The sequence below is a fragment of the Mytilus californianus genome, unplaced genomic scaffold (assembly GCF_021869535.1).
Source record: "Mytilus californianus isolate M0D057914Y unplaced genomic scaffold, xbMytCali1.0.p SCAF_6, whole genome shotgun sequence".
In the NCBI taxonomy this organism is placed as follows: Eukaryota; Metazoa; Mollusca; class Bivalvia; order Mytilida; family Mytilidae; genus Mytilus; species Mytilus californianus.
In genome coordinates this window covers 82,597,481-82,621,357 of record NW_026262712.1, presented here as the reverse complement: position 1 = coordinate 82,621,357, position 23,877 = coordinate 82,597,481, and the positions used below count along the sequence as shown (strand labels likewise).

Genomic DNA, 23,877 nt, shown 5'->3' with positions numbered 1-23,877 from the left:
TAAATCAGTTGATTATGTACATGATTGATACCTTAGTCTGAAAGAACATTATGTATTTATAAGTAGTAATTGGCTTTGAACTAGTTTTCAGTACTTTTAGATAGGGACTTTGCGTCTAGTGTTTTTTATTTTAGTTGTTTTTGTGCTTCGTGCCAATTTGATTAGTCAAAAGCCATTTTCAACCGATTTGTACAGTTTGTTCTTATGTTGTGATGTTACACTACTGTCCCAGGTTAGGAGAAGGTTGAGAGCTCACAAACATTCTTTATATGCTTGTTCCAAGTCATGAGCCTGTAATTTAGTGGTTGTCATTGGTTGCTGTCTGTCGTATTTGTTTTACGTTTATTGTGTTGTCACAAGTCAGGCCATGAGTTTTCTCCTTTGAATTGTTGAAATGTCATGTCGGCCTTCCATAGCTGACCATATGATACGAGTTTTGCTCATTGTTGAAAGCCGTACTTAAGTGACCTTAAGTCGAGAACATCAACGTCATTTGGCCACATTGGCAATCATACCAAAATCTCCCTATTTTTATGTAGTATGAACAGTTTTTAAGGTAAAAAAGAAGAGTAGCAAGATTTTAACAATGTCTGACCCTCATGTATAAAAGACTTTCAAGAATCCAACACCTGGAACTTTCGAGACAACATTAGAATAGATTGCATCTTCAAAGTATCAAGTCAACTTTTTAACAACAGTGGCGGATCCAGGGGGGGGGGGGTCCTGGGGTTGGACACCCCCCCCCCCCCCTTTATCCTGGGTTGTAACCCTGCTTTAAAAAATGTCTGGAACCGTCCTTGAACAACGTATAATCAACAATTAAATTCAAGTCAAAATCCAACCTTGTAAATAGTGCACTGAATACTAGCCAATAATATTCTGTATATATATTTGTGCTTCGTGCATTATATATATAATATAGAAAAAAACTTAAATGTGGAAATTAACGACATGATAGCGGCAATACATCATTGTACGACTAAGATAGAAATCTATACGTTATTTATATATATTTATATATAGAGAGAGTGCAGTTCTCTGCACTTATTGACCCATTGGTGACGCATTATACAATGTTTGTTCATGAAACATAGTTTTTATCATACCTCAGTATGTATTTTTTATATAAAATTATAGACGATTAAATTTACTATTTTTACGAAATTGTCTGAAAAAAGACTATTAGGCCGGTAGTTTTCTCAATTGAATTGTTTCATGTTTTTCATGTCGGGGCCTTTTATAGCCGACCATACGGTACGGGTTTTTCTCATTGTTGAAGGCCGTACGGTTGCCTATAATTTCTTACATTCACTTCATTTGAACTTTATATATATAGTGCATAGTTGTCTCATTGGCAACCATAACACATCTCCTTATTTTTATATATTCCTGATAATAGTTTTGAAAACTCTTTACTGGAAGCAAACATTACCCCGTACTTTCTGTATAATAAAACACCTATTTAATGACAATTCGGACAAAAGCAAGTGTATTCATTATACTCAACAACAAATGTAGTTCCCTTTAATTTCAGTGTTTTTTTTCTTATTTTTTTTCTTTGTCTTTTTTTGGAATTTTTCATTATTTGTTTGCATTTAGGTGAAAGATAAGACTTTAAATATACTGTCTGAAAAAAATCTTTTTGAAATTTTCTGTAGAAATGAGTGATTTGGTCAGGTAAATAAAGGTGGAATTTCCTCTTCTCGGAAGCTCTCTGGCTTCATCCTTACCGGTGTCTTTATGTTTGGGGTTACCAGGAGAGAATGAGCTGGTAGACTTTTCTGAATTTTTGATATGTTTTGGGATAAAAGTCAAACTTTATGCACACCAAATCTTTTTAGAATATAGCAGGTGGAATTTTTTTTAATTGCCATTATGTTTTAATAGACAAATAGGGGAAAATAACTGTGTTCTCGGGCCTTATAGGGAGAACATTAACAAGCTTCTCTTATACCTAGGGAAGACTGGATTTGAAATATGCACACTTCAAAACAACAGTAACATTTTATTTTGATTATAAATAAATAATTCCATCAATAGATAAAACAATTAAATAATAACAATGAGTGTTAATTGTCCTCTGTAATACTGTTGTGTAATTTGAGCGAGTCTCTTAGTCTTAGGTGCTTTAATACACTCAGTTCTTGTTGTAATGGTAAAAACCTTTGTATTTAGATGCACTCTGTATATTGAGTTTTCTCTGCAAGTCGGGATCAGAAGCAGCTACTGGTGGAACTAAAAATGAACACACACAAAAAAATTATTAAATATATTTGACAATTAAAATTCAAAATGTTGAAAGTTTTTCTGTGGTTTATTTTGAAACTTGTCTTTAATGAACGAAATTTTCAAAATAAGAAACAATTCATATTATTTCAAAATAATTATGGACAGGTATTATAACGGCTCAGACGCACTTGCCAATCTGACGAAAAGGAGCTTAATTCTAAAAACGCAAGTACTTTTAAATCGGACAATTGGATTTAAAAGTGTTCAAGAAAACAAAATAGCTTATACGTTCAGGTATTTCACATCCCATCTTTTATGGTAATGTTCTATACAACACACAAATGTCGTTATTCAACTCAAAAGCAAACCAAACCTTTAAAAAGACTTATTCACAAGGGATATAGTTTCGATACTTTTGACAAGTCATTAAAGATGGCATTTTTTGGAATTAATATTGATTCATTCATACCGGGGCCTTTGCATCGGAAATAAACATATTTATTCTAAAACCAGTTGTTGGAATGATGGGGTTATGTTTTTCTTTTATAATTTATGATGGCATGATACTAAACCACTAACGGGAAAAATTGTGGTTGATTTTCATATGATGATGACATAATATTTCAATCAGTTTGATTAGAGTCTGGAACTGCCATGTCAGAAACTGATAGTAGTCCTTTGTTAATTTATGTTTATTATTGTCATTTTGCTTAGTTTCTTCCGAAAGTTTTAAATATTCTAACGCTGGGCTCGGACTTCAGTTGAACAGAGTTTTATTGTGCGTTTTGATATGTGTTTGTTTATTCAACATTGGCTAGAGGTATATTGGGAGGGTTGAGATCTCACATGATTAAAACCGCCGCATTTTTGCGCCTGTCCCAAGTCAAGAACCCCTAGCATTTGTTAGTCTTGTGTGTTTTATTTAATTTTTGGTTCATTTGTATGTTTCGGAGTTAAGTGTGGCGTCCATTTCACTAAACTAGTATACATTATTGTTTAGGGGCCAGCTGGAGTCCGCCTCCGGATGCGAGATTTTCTCGCTGCGTTGAAGACCCATTGTAGCCTTTGGTTGTTTTTTGCACTTTGTTCGGCTTGTTGTCTCTTTGACACATTCCCCATTTCCATTCTCTATTCTACTATAAACTCGACGAAAAGAATGTTATCCACATGTTCTGATAGTAAAATTGACCATTTAAAATGTTCAGCGTTTCTTTATCATTGCAATGCAGAGTATAGTGCTTTTCTTGATAGCACCGAGTTGACTTTCTGAATACTTGTCAATACAACTTAAGATTTCTTATTTGTATGATACTGTTGCTGCTGTCGAATATACTTACATTTTCCTACTTTTCCCTCGCAGTCTTCCCATGGGTTGTAAGTTGTTTGTGTATAGTCATGGCGGGTCGGTGAATATAATGTCTTTTTCAAGTGTGGACGGAATGGTAACTGAGCATTTAGGTGTTGGTTAAAGTTCTCTTTGTCATATACACTAATCAAACCTAGAAAAGAAAAAGTTATACTATAGTATTTCTTACGTCAGGTTTCGATCTGCAGTATATTTGTTCATGGTGTTCAATTATTTAAACATTTGTTTAATTTTTATAAATTATGTCTTTAAATCGATCGCAGCTCGTATTCTATATAATTGTTAGTAGAAGATGGGGGTTTTAAAATATTTGAATGAAATGTGCTAAATCCAGGACACAATTTTGTAACGTCTACAAGTTTGAATTACTTTAGTAAATTAAATTCATAAAAGGGATAATACATTTAACCGTTATTAAGAATATAAATTTTTAAATCCTTTTCGTCTTTCAAACATAAATTGGACCAGATCACCCCGTCAAACTTCTTTACACTGTGCCGACAGACCATATAAAAGTGGAGTACTTAACAAACTTTGTCTATTGAAACAAACACAACTTTATTGTATCTTTCCTCCATAATAATTCATTATGCAAAAATTAAAGTACTCAAATATAAAGTGTTATAGACCTCGTTATGACATCGACATATATATCTACATGATAAGAGACATATTATTGTAAATTTTAAGTTATCGTATAGTGATGTGTTTAATGGACAAAACGCTGTTCATTGCTTTATATTTTGTACTTAATCATTGTGGTTTTGTACATCCAATGCAAATAATTCAAGAGGCAAAATGACAGTTATTAAAGAATCGATTAAGTTTTATTATTCAGGCCTTGTCACCTTGTTTCCAGGAGTTTGTTTTATCACTTGTGTTCGCCGCTATCTGTGATCTGGCATTTATACCACATCTTCTTATATTTATATCTCCTCTACAACACCGACAATCCTACATTACCACAATGTCTTGAAGAAATGTATACGGCAACATACCATCAACACAAACAATCTTACAATACCACAATGTCTAAGAGCAATGTAGACGGCAACATACCGTAAACACAAGCAATCTTACAATACCACAATGTCTAAGAGCAATGTATATGGCAACATACCGTCAACACCATCAATCATACATTGCAACAATGGCTAAGAGCAATGTGTACGACAACATACCGTCAACACCATCAATCATACATTGCCACAATGTCTAAGAGCAATGTGTACGACAACATACCGTCAACACCATCAATCATACATTGCCACAACGTCTAAGAGCAATGTGTACGACAACATACCGTCAACACCATCAATCATACATTGCAACAATGGCTAAGAGCAATGTGTACGACAATATACCGTCAACACCATCAATCATACATTGCCACAATGTCTAAGAGCAATGTGTACGACAACATACCGTCAACACCGGCAATCCTACATTGCAACAATGCCTAAGAATAATGTGTACGTTAACATACCGTCAACACAAATAATCCTACATTACCACCATGCCCTAGATCAATTGATACGGCAACATACCGCCAACACAAATAATCCTACAGTACCTCAATGTCCTAGACCAATACTAGTATATACGGCAACATTCTGTCAACAAAGACAATGCTATATTATCGTATTGTCTTAGAGAAAAGCACACGACAACATACATATGATCTTGTACTAGAGAAAAGCATCCGATAACACCGTGAACACAGACAATCCTACATTATCATGTTGTCCTAGAGAAAAAGCAAACGACAACATACCGTCAACGCAGACAATCCTACATTAACATCTTGTCCTAGGAAAAAGCATCCGGCCACTTAACGTCAACGCAGACAATCCTACATTAGCATCTTGTCCTAGAGAAAAGTAAACGACAACATATCGTCAACGCAGACCATCCTACATTCGCATCTTGTCCTAGAGAAAAGCATCCGGCAACATATCGTCAACGCAGACAATCCTACATTCGCATCTTGTCCTAGAGAAAATCATCCGGCAACATATCATCAACACAGACAATCCTACATTATCATCTTGCTCTAGAGAAAAGCATATGGCAACATACAGTCAACACAGACAATCCTACATTATCATTTTGTCCTTGAGAAAAGCATCCGGCAACAAACCGTCAACACAGACAATCCTATAACCCTTGACCATCTACCATCATCATACAATAAGGTGTATATGCAGTCAACTGAATTATACTTCAATACCACCTGTATATGACTGATTTCAAGTTTAAAATCCATAAAACAAATCTTCTATCACCATATCATAGGACTTCCTTTAATTGGCTCACTTTAAATCATCGTAAACAAGCTTGAAATAACTAAGTAGAATTTGTTTTATGTCACACCTATAGTCCGTTTGACTTCTTTAAATCTTTAGAAAATAATTCTTAAAAATTCATTTTTACAAATAAACATTTTTTTTCTTGATGTATGTTAATGTATGATATATACGAACTCTGACTATGAATATCATAATTTTAGGCCAATAATCAAAAAAGTTACCCATTAGGTCTCTATGTTACTCCTATTTTTTTTATATAAAATACTTGATGGAGCAAGTATGAATAGTGTAACAGCCTTGTATTCAAAACAAAAACATTAGACATGTGCTTTAAACCTGTTTCATTATACCATGTGACTTTTCTCATTTAAATAACGCTGACCAGCAAACAAACTTGGACTTCATTTAAGTTTTATGTCATGTGATTAATGAACTTATTGTATACATGATTTTATATTTTTCATTGTTCAATTTTTATGAGTAACCTTAGTAATATTTTCCACTGGACATTACTAGTATAACATTTTTAAAAACTACAAAGTAGTTTTATGCAAAATTCAGTTTTGAAATTTTATTAAAAAGTACCCCTTTTCATCAGTAAAGGTCTTTATGGTTATATTTTATCTAATTTTATTTTCATTTTTTGAAAGTCATAAGCTGTGTTTTTTCAAGAAAAAAGTAAATATTAAATGTATTCTGTAAATACTTATTGGTGAAACTTTTTAGAGGCTCTCCATTTTGTTAATACTGTCATCATGCTTTAAGCATGAAAAGCTTGCTTATATTCTTTTATAAATATATAAACCAAATTAAGGTAACAAAAATTAAGATTTGGTAAGGAATAAAAAGAAAATAAAACATCTGATTATAATATTTTTTCCCACAAATAACATCTTTGCAGATACATGCAAGTTCATTTATAAATCATATAAAACCAGTTATAAAAAAACTTAGATGATGGTCATTTTTCATGACATGTATCTAAATGAGTTAAGTCACACGGTACAATGAAACAGGTTTAAAGCACATGTCTAATGTTTTTGTTTTGAATGGAAGGCTGTTACACTATTCATACTTACTCCATCAAGTATTTTATATAAAAAAAATAGAAGTAACATAGAGACTTAATGGGTAACTTTTTCGATTATTGGCCCAAAATTATGATATTCATAGTCAGAGTTCGTATATATCATACATTAACATACATCAAGAAAAAAAATGTTTATTTGCAAAAATGAATTTTTAAGAATTATTTTCTGAAGATTTATAGAAGTAAAACAGACTATACCATCAACATAAACCACCCTTTTACTACCACCATGTCCTAAAACTGCCTTTATATGTCTCAGATACCATCAACATTAACTTACTACTACCATGTCATAAAACTTATTTTATATGTCACACCTACCATCAACATGAACCATCCTACTACCACCATGTCTTAAAACTTCTTTTATATGTCACACCTATACCATCAACATAAACCACCCTACTACCACCATGTCCTAAAACTTCTTGTATTGTCACACCTACCATCAACATAAACCACCCTACTACCACCATGTCCTAAAACTTCTTTTATATGTCACACCTACCATCAACATAAACCACCCTACTACCACCATGTCTTAAAACTTCTTTTATATGTCACACCTATACCATCAACATAAACCACCCTACTACCACCATGTCCTAAAACTTCTTTTATATGTCATACCTATACCATCAACATAAACCACCCTACTACCACCATGTCCTAAAACTTCTTTTATATGTCACACCTACCATCAACATGAACCACCCTACTACGACCATGTCCTAAAACTTCTTTTATATGTCACACCTACCATCAACATGAACCACCCTACTACCACCATGTCATAAAACTTCTTTTATATGTCACACCTATACCATCAACATAAACCACGCTACTACCACCATGTCCTAAAACTTCTTTTATATGTCAAACCTACCATCAACATAAACCACCCTACTACCACCATGTCCTAAAACTTCTTTTATATGTCTCCAACTTCCTCCAATCCTTCCTTGTCTTTGTCTAAAAAGATTTATTCAATTATGATTATTTCAAGAAGAAAAAAAAAAATTAAAGTAAAAATAAGCGATGTTATTTCTATCAAAAGCAATTTATTTAAGCGAAACCGTCCTGCAAATGTCTTTAAATCATATTACACCATGAAATCATAGCTGATAGATATAATTTAGGCATTGGTATATTATTTTAGAATACATCTATTAAGCTAAATTTTCATATCCGATTTTAGGTTTTGTTTTAAGCCTTGAATTCCATGATAAGGTTACAATTACTAATCTTTATAACCCAGTTTAATTGCTTAGATTAGGAATTTTTCTTTGTATTTTCAATTAAATATTTATGTATTCATATTCAATATAAAGTGTTAAGTACATTTAAACAAATTTTAAGTGTTTTAATCATTTACTTATATCACCAGGTGCAAATAATGCACCTAAGAGCTCGACGTTGTTATGCATTTCCTTCTACTTGAATGATCAAAGATAAGTTTTAACTTTCCGATATTTGAATTTTTAAAAACCATCTCATTCTGTTACAGTTAATCTTGCAATTCAGTTTCAATGTTTTCATTTCTTTTTGTGCGACGAATAGTAGACATTTGCTTGAAACAAAGCTTATGGTTTGGTCGTTATCAGTATTGAATCATTAATGAAACTGTTTGCTGATGTACACCGAATCTTAGACAATGTTGTAAAAGTTATGATTTGTTTGGCCTGGTTGACCTACTGCAGAGAAATCATCTTCTATTGTTTTTGTTATTTTTACATTATATTTTTCTACACTATTGTATGTATATGTAGATATGACTGAATTAGGCTTGTATCCTCGTCATTGACCACCGAGGGACCTTAATTGGAATAAACACAAATTGTGTTTGTATTTTATTGATAGTTGCAGCAGGTCATAACAGCTCTACAGTAACACTTCGACAATTTAACGTTGTATGCGTCAATTACCTTGGTACTCCAGGGTTTGGATGTCTGTAAGCTATTTTGGAGGTCAGGTCTGCATATGTTTTATTGTACAGTACGTCGTGGTCATCCTAAAAAAAAAAGGTTTCTATATTGACAATAACCTAATTGGAAATTCTTTAATTAATATTTTTCATATTTTGTTTATGGTGTGTACAAAGATTGAAAATCAACCCCTGAATTTGCTTTCAAGTCCTTCTTAATAAAATTATGATTTCTTTAGATAGCACAGTAAAATTGTACGCCGAGTTGACTCATTAGCTTTAACAGTGTCACTAATTACTAGTCTTTCTGCTTTGACTATACGTTTCACTGTACTCATTCATCAAACATCTGAATGACAAACTTAAATAATTAAAAACCTTTTAAGGTGAGTTACTTTTGACCCTGTATAATTATATGTGGACGACATGCTTTCGCTTGCGTCTGTTCTCTCGACTAATAATAAAGATTGCAAGATAAACGTTCAACGTACTCTCTGTGCATTTTTGTAGTTAGTGTCTGCAATTGTCTGTGGAACACCAGATGGCGCGTCTCTCAAATTTGTCCAACTGTTCATATACCCATAGGTGGTTCTACAATAAATTGAAAATGAAAATAAATTTAACTGCTTAAAGATTGAATAATATATTTGTTAATTTCTAATATATCTATCTGTATAATCAAATTTCTGAAATTGTTAATAAATGAGATGACGATATCCAAAAGGACAATAGATAGAGGATCATTAGACAAGCTTGAGCTAATGAATAAACAACTGAACTCACTTTTTTCACAGATTTATTTTGTAAAACGGTGATGATCTTATCGTTTTGGTAAAAAGAAAGGCAGAGCAGTCTTGACATATGTTATATAGATATAAGAAGATGTGGTATGAGTGCCAATGAGACAACTCTCCATCCAAGTCAAAATTTATAAAAGTAAACCATTATAGTTCAAAGTACGATCTTCAACACGGAGCCTTGGCTCACACCGAACAGCAAGCTATAAAGGGCCCCAAAAACTACTAGTGTAAAACCATTCAAACGGGAAAACCAACGGTCTAATCTATATAAAAAACGAGAAACGAGAAACACTTATGAACCACATCAACAAACGACAACTACTGAACATCAGATTCCTGACTTAGGACAGGTGCAAACAATTGCAGTGGGTTTAAACGTTTTAATGGTACCAAACCTTCACCCTTATCTGAAACAATAGTGTAACATCACAACATAGAAAGACACACTATAAAATATCAATTGAAATGGCTTAACTTAATCAAAAGACATATTAACACCAGTGAACATATACTGAACAAATAAATTAGATCTATGATACAATGTAAATACAAAATAAATAAACTAAGGGAAGAATAATTAAAGTAACATGTTATACCGCTGTGAAATGTTAAACAATTTAAGAAAAACAATATGCTTGAACAAAAATATCATCCATTTGCAATTACTTTAAACACAGGTAAATAAAAATAATATTGTTGTTAGGTATACGTGTACAGTTCAAATGGAGAACAGAACTATTTTTACAAAATAAATAATTTTGATGTTCATAGTACGAAGAAGTGAAAAATTATAGTAATACCAAACACTTATCAAAGCTGGTATATAGACCAGATATAACCCTGAATAAGTAAACATTAAATAACAAAAAAGAATTACAATTAGTATCAACAGGTCAAATAAACAAGAAAGTACGATTTGAGAGTACTCGCAGTTACTGACAGCTAGTTAAAAGCCAAAAACAATAATAAAAAATCATGCATCAGAGACTAAAACCAACTAAAACACATCCCAGGGATTTAGTATTTTAACGTCATGGACAGTCAAAGAAGGCATGACTTGTGCAATGCCAAAAATATTTGTATCGACAGGCAGTAGGATAGTTAGGAGTTAACCTCTATACACTTAAATATTGTTGAAGGCAGTATGTTTACATCTATGTGTATTTTGGATTTTTGTTGGGTTTCTGTCTCGATTTGTATAAACCACAACTGCTTTTATTTCATATCTATGTCGTAACAAAAGAACAACATAGTTATGGGGAATGCTATATTTGAACATTGGTAGATTGTAATGGCCTCAATTGCCATATAGTCAAAATGGATCCTTGACTTTCACGGAAAAGGAGAGACAAGGAGAGTACATCCTCTATTACTCTTCTTGCAATAACAAAGGAAGATGTTCAAAAGTTATATAATTTATAATGAAATGGCATACCCATGCATAAAGTAAAAGGTCCTTTGAGAAAAAAATGGGAAGCCACATCATTTACCTCCAAATTTTCTTGGGAGCTCATTCTGTTTATGTATTTTTATGTATTTTTCAGTGTCTGTTATGAGTTATATCTTATTATTTCAATGATGGTAGATCTTGGGTAGTCTCTGTCTAACTTATTCCATACTTGGCAAGACTCGGGCAAGTTAAAATTCAACAGATGTGATAGATACTTGCCTTTCGTTGAAGACCCTGTGCTGACTCTTGATGTCCATTGTTTTGTTTTGTGTTGCTTGGTTGCTGCCTCATTGAAATATAACCCCCCCCCCCCCCCATTTCACATCTTCTTTTGTTGATATTTGGTAAAAATGTAGATATATGTCTGATTAAAACGTTAATTGTGATAAAAATGCTTCCTGTTGTAGGATATAGTGTCATAAACGCAACTAAAAACAAAAATCATGGAACCTTGTGGCCTGGATTTGTCATGAATCGTCCTTTACCGGCAAACGTACTATCTCCGAAATTCGAATTTTTTAAATCTTAATAGTCAACAAGGTATTTTTGGCTCTATTAATTCCCTTATGGTCCTATAGTTCCTTCAGTATTCAAGTATCTATACATCCTTGGCTTCCAATTAATGTTTTGGGGTTCAAGAGTTCCTGATATAGGCAAATCCAGACAAACGCTTCGGACGCACCAACTCTATAAAGTGATAAATTATTTGTGTGCGTGGCAACCTGAATGTTTGGTTGCAAGCTTTTGCATACCAAAAGATCATACCATTATCCGAAGAACGTTAGGAACAGTTGTGTCATTAGATATGCTAGACACAGACTCGATATTAATTCATTAATCATTTATACCAGTAGAAGACACGTATAATTATATGTCGTCTCTGCAAAACACCGACGTAGGAAAGATAATGTCGACAATTGTCTTAATATTTGTATTCAGTATAATAAAAATTTATTGAAATTAAATTCTTGTTGCAAATTTATTAAAAAGTTAATAATGATAAATACGCTTTCCGTTGTAGGATTCAATATTGTAAACGCAACTAAAAACCATGACATAAGTCTTGGAATCTTATGGCCTGAATTTACCAGGCATGGTTCTATACAGAATATCATATCCGAAATTCGCATTTTCTCAATTTGAATCCGAAATGCCAAGACGCTCTTTTTAATTTGACCGTATCTTATTCAATTTGCTTTCTACTTTGTTGTTTTTCGTTGTTGTTTAAGTAGTTGGTTGTGAGACGTCCAATGGCAAACATTTCAATCAAATCCAGTACCATTTGTGTTTTGATCTGTTTATGAGATCGTTAATTGAAAATTGTTTAACCAGAAGCACAAGAAACTTAAATCTATGAATACTAAACGATACTTAATTCGTCCTTTATGTGTCAAACTATTTTACTTTATAAATATCGTGATAAAGAAAAGACGTATACACAACTGAATAAATAAAAAAAATTGTCGAAGTATAATTTAAAGTTCAAATTTAAAAGCTGCTCATCTAAATAATGATTTAAAACTTATTATTTTATCGAAACAAATTATACTTTACGCACTACCTACCCTCCTCTGTGAAGTTCCGGAGGCGAAAAATCCTGTGAAAAACACGGTGGAATAGCTCTAGAAGCTGTTAGCGGTCTATTGAAATAAACGGATGGAGTTGGGTCTTCACAGTACATCCTTCTCGGGAAATCGTAACTATTCATGTAATCCAAAAATCGAAATTTACACCATAACAAACTTCAACTCCAATCTCAAATGCAGCTAAACTAAAACTGAACCTTTAAATTGCTTGTGATTAATTGAAAGTTAACGGTTCACATGAATTTAATATATGAGGGGACCATACTGGGGTACTTTTTGTAATTTCGGATTTGGTGCCAATTTGGCAACTTAATTCAACCTTTCATAAACTTCTGCGATTTAAATTGTATGGTGCAAGACGAGTTCAAATAGACTTCTAAACATAATGTTTAAAAGAGATAAGCTGTTTGGGTGAACTTTACCAAACCCCCTTATTAATAAAAAGAATATATACATATTGCATTATAATGCCTAGATACGAATAACCGTGACGGGTAGGTTTTTGATCGATCTAGAAACTGTTCACCTATTTGTATATTATATTAGATCGATATGTATAACACTTTACTAGCCAATTCAGACAGACTGATTGTTTAAAAATTAATAAATCATATCAAATTTCAAGATTTAAATTCCAAAAACAAACAAACGAGCTTTTCAAATAAACCTATTTCATTTATGTTGATGCACAAAACTGCATGTGGATCAATTGAGGTTCGAGAAGGTAAAAGTCAGACATGAAGTAAAAATCTCAAAACTGAAATAAAATTAACAACAATTTTTAGTTAGGGAGGGGATATCGGATGGATGTGCATTTTATAACTTTCACAAGACAGACTTGGAAATATTGATTGATTGATTGATTATTTATTGTTTACGTCCAGTGTCAAATATTTCATGCATATTGACTTGGAAATAATTTTTTAGATAAAAATCAAGGCTTTTATTGTTGTGCTCTTTCTTGACAGTGTGCACATTGCTAATTATTACAACCAATTACACGTGAAATTCGCCAGTAAACCTAATCATTGGAAATACAGAGAAGCTGAGAGAAGACTGTCCTTGTATGCTAGTCGCGAAACAATTTATGCACCATTCATTACATAATGGGGCTACCCTGGTTACCTTTGCGATTGAATTGGGATACAAGGAGATGTGCGATATATGTTAATGAGACAACAACCCAACGACCAAAATAACCAAACGACATATAGAGGTCAATAAGGTGTTTAACAATAGGCAGGTATATATTTATACAATATGTCCAGCTCTAGACGACCTCGAGTCTAAAATGAACAGAAACCATCGATTACTGAATGCAAGCTCCAAGTGCTTTAACTGCTGATTTGAAATCATGCCGATCTATATTCTTATAGCGGAGACTGTATGCATTTCACGTTATATTTCACTCAGTAACGTCATAACAGGAAGAAGACACGACATTGTACAATGCCAAGAACAAACCAGCATATGTAGAAGTTGAATGCATAAAATCGAACAGAAAATTTTAGTCTTACTTCCTACTCTAACATAGCGGATTGATGTTAATTCACCAAAAAAATTAGACGCAATCAATGAACAAAAACGATGTTAGCATAACCTTTGTCAAGCATCTTATGAAGTCAAAAAGAAAGATTTAAAGGACAAATCTTAAACTTGATAGCTTTATAAATAACATCACGGTAAAAAAATACCAAAATAAGTATCATAGCTTGAAATGTTTATGTCCACATATAGTAATAAATTAAAATTTTGTTACATTTATGTTTGTTTCTCTGCATTAGATACGAGGATGTTTGTTAGAGCTCCGAGGCCTAAGCGCACAATCCTAGAGCATGCATCGTCCCTTGGTACCTGTTGCAGCTAAACAATCAAATATATTTATACATTTCCAGCAAAAATATTAAAAAAAATAAAATAAAAATAACTGCAAATAAAATCAAGTGAGAGGACATTTGCCACATCTCTGGAGTAGCAACTCTTAAATACTTTTTTTTTTAATTTAACATATAATAAATAGCCTGTATCACTCTATATCAACATTTTAGGTGTATATATGAATGTCATGTAAAATACTGTATGTTGTAAAAGATTATATTTGTTATATGTGTATACCCCCCTGGGGACCTAATTTGGACTTGAAAATAAAATATCTTATCTTATCTTATATTTTTTCGATTCATCATACCAAGAATAAATCGATGTTATAAACACATCGTACAATATCGATGTTAGATACTTCCATAAAAAATATATCGATGTCGAAAGTTACTTCATCTAAAAGATATCGGTATTGCTATACTTCATCCCATAATAATTATACACAATTCTTAAGTTAAGGTGGTACCCAACACCTTGACTAATATTAATTTGGCTCGTTTAATTTTCATAAAATTTTGACAAAATGTTTACTTTGACCCTTTGACAAAAATATAAAAATTTCAAAAAATTTGAACCAACCACTTTATCAGAAAAATTTCATTGGTTATATAGCAGTTTGACAAACACTAATTTTGATCATTGAGAAGCTTAATATTTCCTTAACAATACAACGTAATTAAAACGTTTAGCTGATTTTTACAGAGTTATCTCCCTGTAGTGTTAGGTACCACCTTAAGTTAACAAAATATGTTTTCATGATGCACGAAATAGAGTTATCAAGAAAAGTTATGATATGTTAGTGAAATTCTTTTGAAATTCGAGACCCCTCAAATCACAGTGATTTAAATGAAATATTATAGGATTATTTATAGGTAATCTTGTACTTGAGTTATATAAATGAAAAGTTATTTGCAAATCAAAAGTCCATCTATCGTTAAAAAAAACTACAGCAATATCTTTATGTGGTAATGTAATAGCTGGGACCAATATCTATTTATGTATTACCCCAGGTAATAGCGACAATTTGCTAGTTGATTCAAGTTTCAATTTCAAAAGTTTAATCATAAGGAATGGTGATCTGATCTTACAAGTTTTCATTTTTTTTTATATTACGTATTTTTGAGATCATCCGTTTCAATCCTATTATTCCTCTCTCGTTTATACATATTTTATTTTTTTGTCTATTCGTGAAGAAATTTAAGATTAGATAAGATCGTGCAGTTCATATATCGTTTCTATGCGTATGCATGGTCAATTGGTCAATAAATACCAACGGTCAAGCTGTACAAACGCCGTTCATTTAATGATATATTTTCAACATTTTAATATAGGATATTTTTTTATGGAACCGTTTGTTTATCGTTAGGGGCGTTTGTATTACGACACAAGAAATTATAATATAAAGCAATTTGTTTTTGTATTTTAGACAGTGAATTGTTCTTCCGAACTCTAATTATAGCATGGACACCCAAAACCCCTGTCATAGAAGGTGAAATTATTTCATGAAACCATGCACTTTCTAAAATAAAATGCAAATGGAAATGAAGATACATGCACATCAGTAAGAAAATAATCCTTTGAATAACCAGAAAATATTTTCACTTCGTCAGACCTTATTTGCATAACTCCATAAAGAGAGTAGAAAAGGAAATAAACAAATCGCAAACTATAAACCCATATAATTATAACTCTACAAGTGGGTCTTTCCTTTTTTCTCTTATTTGTAAAATGCGCCTATAAAAATGATCTGTCGACCTGGAATTGCACTACTGGTTGCCTTCTATACTCTACTATCAATGAAATTTTGAGGATGAGATATAAAATGTTAGTTATACGTCCTTGGCTGAATACAATTAAAATATACAAAATGGTAAAACTAACTGTAAATACGATTTCCTAGAGTTCAACGCCGTGAAAACCCAAACTATATGCTTTTATTGTAGTCTGTTTTATAATTCTCTCGATTACTAGTACTAGTATACATGTATATATAAACTATGTCTAAAACATAGTCCGCATCACAATAAATATTTGACTTACTTTGTATTACTCATGGGCCTATATCTGTCCAGAATAGCATCGCTACTAAATCCTCCTGTTCCGGGTTCCGGAGATAGTGCCATCTTCGATATCAAAAGATTAAAATACACTAAAAGTAATTGATACCGAAAAGATAATACTCTAAATCTACTGTTGTAATCAAACAAATCTGACTGGTTCAAATTACACGAAATAGGGTTCATAAAGTATTTTTAAACTATACGACAGTAATGATTTAACACCCGATGACATTGATTTGTAGAAATTTATGTCTGGGAATATTTCTGTATGGACTCTAAGTATAGCAAAATCTTAGGCAACTCCAGAAAACTACTTTTTTCCAACAATAATGATTTTTCTTACTGATTAAAATCGGCATATTCCCCTACCAACAGAATAGGCCATTCTGTCAGGTTGAATGATTGACAAAAACAAAGGTGACATTTAATTCTATACCAAACTGTGAGTGGATTACAAAGGGATTAATATTAGTATTCATTGTTCTGTGATTATATAGTTCACAGTTCAACGGGATGATTGAATTTCTAGGCTTATTAACTAATTTTTTCCTTCAGTGTAATGGCATACACAGTTTATTTTTTGTATTATGCTCTTTTTGGGTCTATGTAATAAAAATAAAACGTCTTCTCCTTTTTCTTCTATTTTTGTAAAATGGATTAACTATTATCCGATGAAGAATTAAAGGGAAACAACTCAAATTTGCTCTTAAAAATATTTTGTATTGAAACGATACAATCCGCGGTGTACAGGAGGTAGCTATTGATATCAATTTCATATGAAGGGCATACGTTTTAAATACGCTATTGCGCAGAAACACGCAAACAATTTCAAACAGAAAATACCATTTAGCGACTTTTCCCCTTTTCAAGTCTAAGGTATATGCATGCATGCTAACTTCAAAGTCGATTAATAAAGGCAAAGCACATGTACTTATTTCTATCCATTTGGGAGGAGGTCGACTAACCATCGCAATGGATAGAAACAATTTCCTGTGAGGCAAAGCATAACTCGGTGATATCCTTATACATTATTACTTGACTTTTAGTCAGTGATGGATGGATCGATGATGAACCCTCAGTGGGCAATCCAAAAATACTGTTAGTATGTTTCTCAATAGATTTTTTGGAAAAGTAACTCTGTCCCACCAAGGCAGCCATATTGAAATTTCAATTAGCACACAAGCCCCAATATGAAAGTGAGTCACTAAATGAACAATCCTGGCAACTGTTGAAAGTTTATTTTCAAATTTTCAAAAAAGTTTACGATAAACGAAGACAGACGCTTTAGCAATGATAATGAAATCACCATCTTAATATTGATTTTGGTTATCTAGTCAAAACTTAATATTCAACTGGTTTGAAAAAAAATGCTGTTCAAATGATTCTAACCATAGGTTTCAATGAAAAAAACTAAGTATGATAACCATATTGAATTTCCTATTGGCACCAAGGTCACAAATATGAAAGTGAATCACCAATGAAATAATCCTGCCAAGATAATATATAATAAAAGATGCGGTATGATTGCGAATGAGACAACTATAGTACGGATTCATTTGGTCCGTTAGTACCAGAGACGCTGATCAAATTCATAATCACTTGATGATAATGTGGATAATCTGTGATAACAGCCATTTGAATTTCAGATCCCCACTGAATCACATATTGTATGCTGAACCACAATCTGAACATATATATGTATAATACATTTTTAAAATTGTAATCAATAACATGTAAAACGCGTTTTCACATTTTTGGTGATAACCATATGTGCAATGATGGGGCTATGTTGAATTACAGATTCATACCAAAATTGCAAATATGAAAGTCGATAATGCAATAAACAGTCCTGTAGAGTTTGGTTTCATTCAGCCCAGTGGTTCAATGATGCGGATGATCCAATCTAATTAAAATATAGTTCTCTGATTTCGTTATATTCATATGAACAAGGACGTATTAGGTTAGTTATACGTCCTTGATATGAAGAATGTTTTACTCTATCTCGTAGTTTTTGTCAAAAACACAAAAAAGGCAACATCTTATTTATCAACTGATTTTTATAGTTTGTTCATATGTTGTGCTGTTACACCACTGTCCCAGGTTAGGGGGAGGGTTGGGCGCCCGCACAAAAATGTTAAAATTCGCCACATTCTGTATGTGCCTTGGTGTCTCCTGCAGCCATGAACAAATATCAATCTTTACAGATAATAATTTAAGTATGTTCGAAATTTGTTTGGTTTTGTTATATGATTTACTTGTACATCTGCTTTTGACACGAGGAAGATTGCTGTTGCAGCTATTACAACAGTATATCCATAAGCAAAGCATCGTTCTTTTGGTGTCTCCTGCAGATGAACAAAGTATATATCTTAAACTTATAAATCTTAAATGATAATTCTGCTGACAATCAAATGCATTCTCACTGACATGGGAACCCTGTAATAGCAGCAAACTTCTTTTGGGGGTCAATTGACAAATTAAGTCATATTGGCTTTCTTGAGAGATTACAGTTTCTACCTTTTTACGAAAAAAATGAGGCGAAAGACACCCAATTCTTATTTGATCATTTGATAGATTAATGTCAACAGTTTCAGAAAAGGTATCACTGAAAGGCATTGAAATTCTAGTTTAAACCAAATTTTGGGGGAATAAGTGACATTTTCATGCCCCTTTTTGCAATATTTTAGGGTAAATAAATGCAGAATGTTGCCAGGATACACAAAAAAACGGAAAATTTTTTCACCATTTTAACCATGACACAAACAGTTGGCTTAATGTATTAGAAAGACAGGAATAGAAGATGATTAAATATTATCCAATGATGTCGGTTATATTTTAGCATTTTTGTAGATCTTGTATTGCTGATCATTTTTGCTATTTACATTTTTTACTTTTCTGTAAAAAAGAAGTAAATAAGCTGAAAATTGTCGTTTAAGGACAATAATAACTCATTGGCTATTCTTATTTTTATATTTACAATTATAGCTTTGTTGGCCTATTTGTTGATTGGTCTTGATTATTTTTTACTGCTCACAGTTTCTCTCTGTCGTCTATAGTTTTTTTTGCCCAAAACGCAAAAAAACGAAAAACAAAACTTAATGTAAGGGCCTTTAAGAAAATGTCTGGCGATATCGGCATGTAAACTACTAGTAATCTGTTGATCATTTTTGCTATTAAAAGTTTCTCTCTAACTACGGTAGTTTTCAAGATAATAGGCAAACATAAAAAAAATAGTTAAATTCGTCATTTAAGTGCAATAACTCCTATAATAAAATGCTCCGCTGGGGCGCAGCTTGATACGACCGCAGAGGTCGAACCCTGAACAGTTGGGGCAAGTATGGACACAACATTCAAGCTTGATACAGCACTGAATTTGGATTGTAATTAAATATTTGACAAGCAGCATAGGTTTCTCACACAGAATGAAAGTGGTCTAAGAACTTAAAAAAATTTAATTTACCTATTCAAACCATATCATTATTATTTGCTTTTATATATAAATCAGAAATAACCAATTTAAAATGGAAAATTTTAAAGAAAATAAACAGCTGCGCCATGAGCGCATGATACGCCCGTCGTCTTGTGTGTGAATTTTTATGCAATAAGCATAAATAGTTTCTGACATACGACGTGACATGCGAAAACCCCCTTTTTTTACAAAAAACTCAATATCTCTAAAATAAAATTTTGAATCAAAACCAAAAAGTAAACAGATCTTTAGATTAATATAACTAAGAAGTGTGTAAAATTTTAAGCAATAATCATAAATCGTTTTTGAGATACGGCGCGACATGTGAAAACCCCCCCTTTAAAAAAAAAAAAAAATCAATATCTCAAAAATAAAATTTTGAATCAAAACCAAAAAGAATACAGATCTTTAAATTAATATAACTAAGAAGTGTGTAAAATTTTAAGCAATAATGATAAATCGTTTTTGAGATACGGTGCGACATGTGAAAAACCCCTCCCCCTTTTTTTACAAAATACTCAATAACTCAAAAATAAAATTTTGAATCATCACCAAAAAGTATACAGATCTTAAGGTTAATATAACTAAGAAGTGTGTAAAGTTTTAAGCAATAATCATAAACTGTTTTTGAGATACGGCAGGACATGTGAAAAACCCCTCCCCCTTTTTTAACAAAATACTCAATATCTCTAAAATAAAATTTTGAATCATCACCAAAAAGTATACAGATCTTAAGATTAATATAACTAAGAAGTGTGTAAAGTTTTAAGCAATAATCATAAATTGTTTTTGAGATACGGCGCAACATGTGAAAAAAAACACACACCTGTTTGAGTTACTAAGTCCCGTACTCAAAAAGTTTTAATCTTATTTTCACCAAAAAGTATACAGATCTTTTGACCATCATAAGAAACAACTATGTAAAGTTTCATGAAATTTGGATAAGTCATTCTCAAGTTACGGTGCGACATGTTTACACCGGACAGACAGACGGACAGACAGACGGACGGACGCCGGACATTTGTATACCATAATACTTCCCGTCAAAAATTTGACGGGCGTATAAAAAAGGAAAAAAAAATCCCCCCCCCCCCCCCAATTTTTTGAACCCCCTTATGATTCATCAACCCCAAACTCAATCCCAGCTTTCCCTTTGTGGTATGGTACCTTGCAGTACAATTTCAGAGAGATCCATACACTTGAACACAAGTTATTGTCTGGAATCTAGAAAAATGCTTGTTTTTTGGCCCCTTTTTGGCCCCAAATTCCTAAACGTTTAAGGCAATTACCCCCAAACTAAAACCCAGCTTTCCCTTTGTGATATGGAACCTTGCAGTACAATTTCATAAAGATCCATACACTTACACACAAGTTATTGTCCTGAAACTAGAAAAATGCTTTTTTTTCCCCCTTTTATGGACCCTAATTACTAAAATTTTGAGGGAATTACCCCCAAAATCAATCCCAGCCTTCCCTTTGTGGTATGGTACCTTGCAGTACAATTTCAGAGAGATCCATAAACTTGAACACAAGTTATTGTCTGGAAACTAGAAAAATGCTTATTTTTGGCCCCTTATTCCTAACCTTTTTGGGCAATTACCCCCAAACTCAATTCCAGCTTTCCCTTTGTGATATGGAACCTTGTAGTTCAATTTCATAAAGATCCATACACTTACACACAAGTTATTGTCATGAAACTAGAAAAAAATGCTTGTTTTTTGCCCCTTTTTGGCCCTAATTCCTAAAATTTGGAGGCAATTACCCCCAAATTCAATCCCAGCATTCCCTTTGTGATATTGAACCTTGTGATACAATGTCAGAGAGATCCATACACTTACACACAAGTTATTGTCATGAAACTAGAAAAATGCTTGTTTTTTGCCCCTTTTTGGCCCCTAATTCCTAAAATTTGGAGGCAATTACCCCCTAAATCAATCCCTGGCATTCCCTTTGTGATATGGAACCTTGTGGTACAATGTCAGAGAGATCCATACACTTACACACAAGTTATGTCTGGAAGTTACAAAAATGCTTATTTTTGGCCCCTTTTTGGCCCCTAATTCCTTAACTGTTGGTAGGTCGTATAAAAACTCGCCTTACAGTTTTGATGTAAATGGACAGTAAGCAGTACTTTAAACATTTTTGCTGTCAGATATTTTCAATGTATAGCAGTTTTCAAGGTAGTAGAAAAAACTTGCATTTTACACAATTTTCCCATTTTTAGCCATGTCGACCTTTTTGCTGGCATAGAACACATTTTTTCCTAACTATATACCCCAATAATGATTGTGGCCAAGTTTGGTTCCAATTGGCCCAGTAGTTCTAGAGGAAATTTATGTAAAAGTTAAAGGATGATGGACAGCAAATCAGGTGAGCCAACAACTGAACCTCTCATCCAAAGAGATGTTGTTGTGATATAGGTATAACAAATATCTTCATGGATAGTTAATGTTTGTACAGTTAGCTTCCTCTAGTGTTTTATTATCTAAAAGTTTTGTTTTGTAAGATGATAGAAATTTTTCAACGTATGGATCAGGATTTAAATCATTAAAGGATCATAAATTAAATTCTTTTCTGATGATATTTGTATACCGGGTACTACGTAGCCTCATAGAGTTGTTAATCAGGAACCTCATTTTGGAGGAAGTTTGTTTGTAAATCAAAATGTTTTTATAAGAATTGAAATTAATTTTTTTATAAAGATTTGCAGGCTGTTCCAATTGGTTGCATTTTATCTGTTTAAAATACCTGCTCTAAGATGGATGGATGGATAACGTCTAGTGGCAAATCAAATGCATATTCAGGACGAGAACATGATAATGTGATATGAATATAAATATAAAGTCTACTTTGTACTAAAATAACATGTTGAGCTTGATTTTTATGTGATAGTTCACAAGGTAACAGTCATAATAAAATGCTTCGCTGAACGCAGCCTGATACGACCGCAGAGGTCGAACCCTGAACAGTTTGGGCAAGTTTGGACACAATATTCAAGCTTGATACTGTCTGAATTTGGATTGTGATCAAATTTTTGACATAATATATGTTGCTGACACAAAATAAATGTGAAATTGGTTCAGTAGTTTCAGAGAAGAAGATTTTTTTAGAGTAAACAAATTGTGTAAAATTGTCCTTAAAGGGCAATAACTCCTTAAGAGGGTCAATTGACAATTTTGATCATATGAACTTATTTGTAGATTTTACCTTGCTGAACATTTTTGCTGTTCACAGTTTATCATTATCATTAATAATATTCATAAAATAAAAGTCTTAAAATAGAAAATTACATACATAATCATAGCTAAAATTAATTTACCTTAATCAGAATTTTTAAAATTATTAAAATAGTAACTTCTAAAAATGAATTGACAGCTAATCACCTCAAGACAATACAAAAATTCTGTATACATAATTTAAAAGCAGTGTAAGGGAGGTAATTCAAAGTTGAGTTTGAATTACCTCCCTCACACTGTAATTTGTACTTGTCCATTAACCAGGACATCCTTGTTTTTTCTCACTTTTTTGCCCCTAATTCCTAAACGGTTTAAGCCATAACCCCCCAAAGCCAATCCTAACCATCCCTTAGTGGTATGGAAACTTGTGGTATAATTTCAGAGATCCATACACTGTTCCACAAGTTATTGTCATGAAACTAGAAAAATGCTTATTTGGGCCCCTTTTTGGCACCTAATTCCTAAACTGTTGGGACC

General features: G+C 32.6%; 1 protein-coding gene across 2 annotated transcripts; it reads right to left on the bottom strand.

Moving 5' to 3' along the window:
• Window positions 1-1,990: 1,990 nt before the first annotated feature.
• On the bottom strand, window positions 1,991-16,852 carry LOC127704680 (uncharacterized). Of its 2 annotated transcripts, none has more exons than XM_052208813.1 (6): window positions 16,676-16,852; window positions 9,410-9,509; window positions 8,920-9,005; window positions 7,881-7,966; window positions 3,567-3,728; window positions 1,991-2,235 (listed from the first exon to the last, which is right to left on the bottom strand). In XM_052208813.1, the coding sequence occupies exons 1-6, from the start codon at window positions 16,756-16,758 to the stop codon at window positions 2,138-2,140; spliced, it is 615 nt and encodes a 204-aa protein (XP_052064773.1). In that variant the 5' UTR covers window positions 16,759-16,852; the 3' UTR covers window positions 1,991-2,137. The 2 variants fall into 2 exon arrangements, with proteins under 2 accessions (XP_052064773.1, XP_052064774.1); XM_052208814.1 differs by lacking the exon at window positions 16,676-16,852 and adding an exon at window positions 12,734-12,989.
• Window positions 16,853-23,877: the final 7,025 nt, after the last annotated feature.

Bases quoted from the DNA above. Each gene is read 5' to 3' on its own strand.
- LOC127704680 (XM_052208814.1), bottom strand. From the start codon at position 12,876: ATGAATAGTTACGATTTCCCGAGAAGGATGTACTGTGAAGACCCAACT. The intron at 3,729-7,880 runs GTAGGTTTGACA...TTTCTTTTCTAG, and splicing joins TAGGGTGGTTTATGTTGATG to GTTTGATTAGTGTATATGAC. The intron at 2,236-3,566 runs GTAAGTATATTC...GTTCATTTTTAG, and splicing joins CGAGGGAAAAGTAGGAAAAT to TTCCACCAGTAGCTGCTTCT.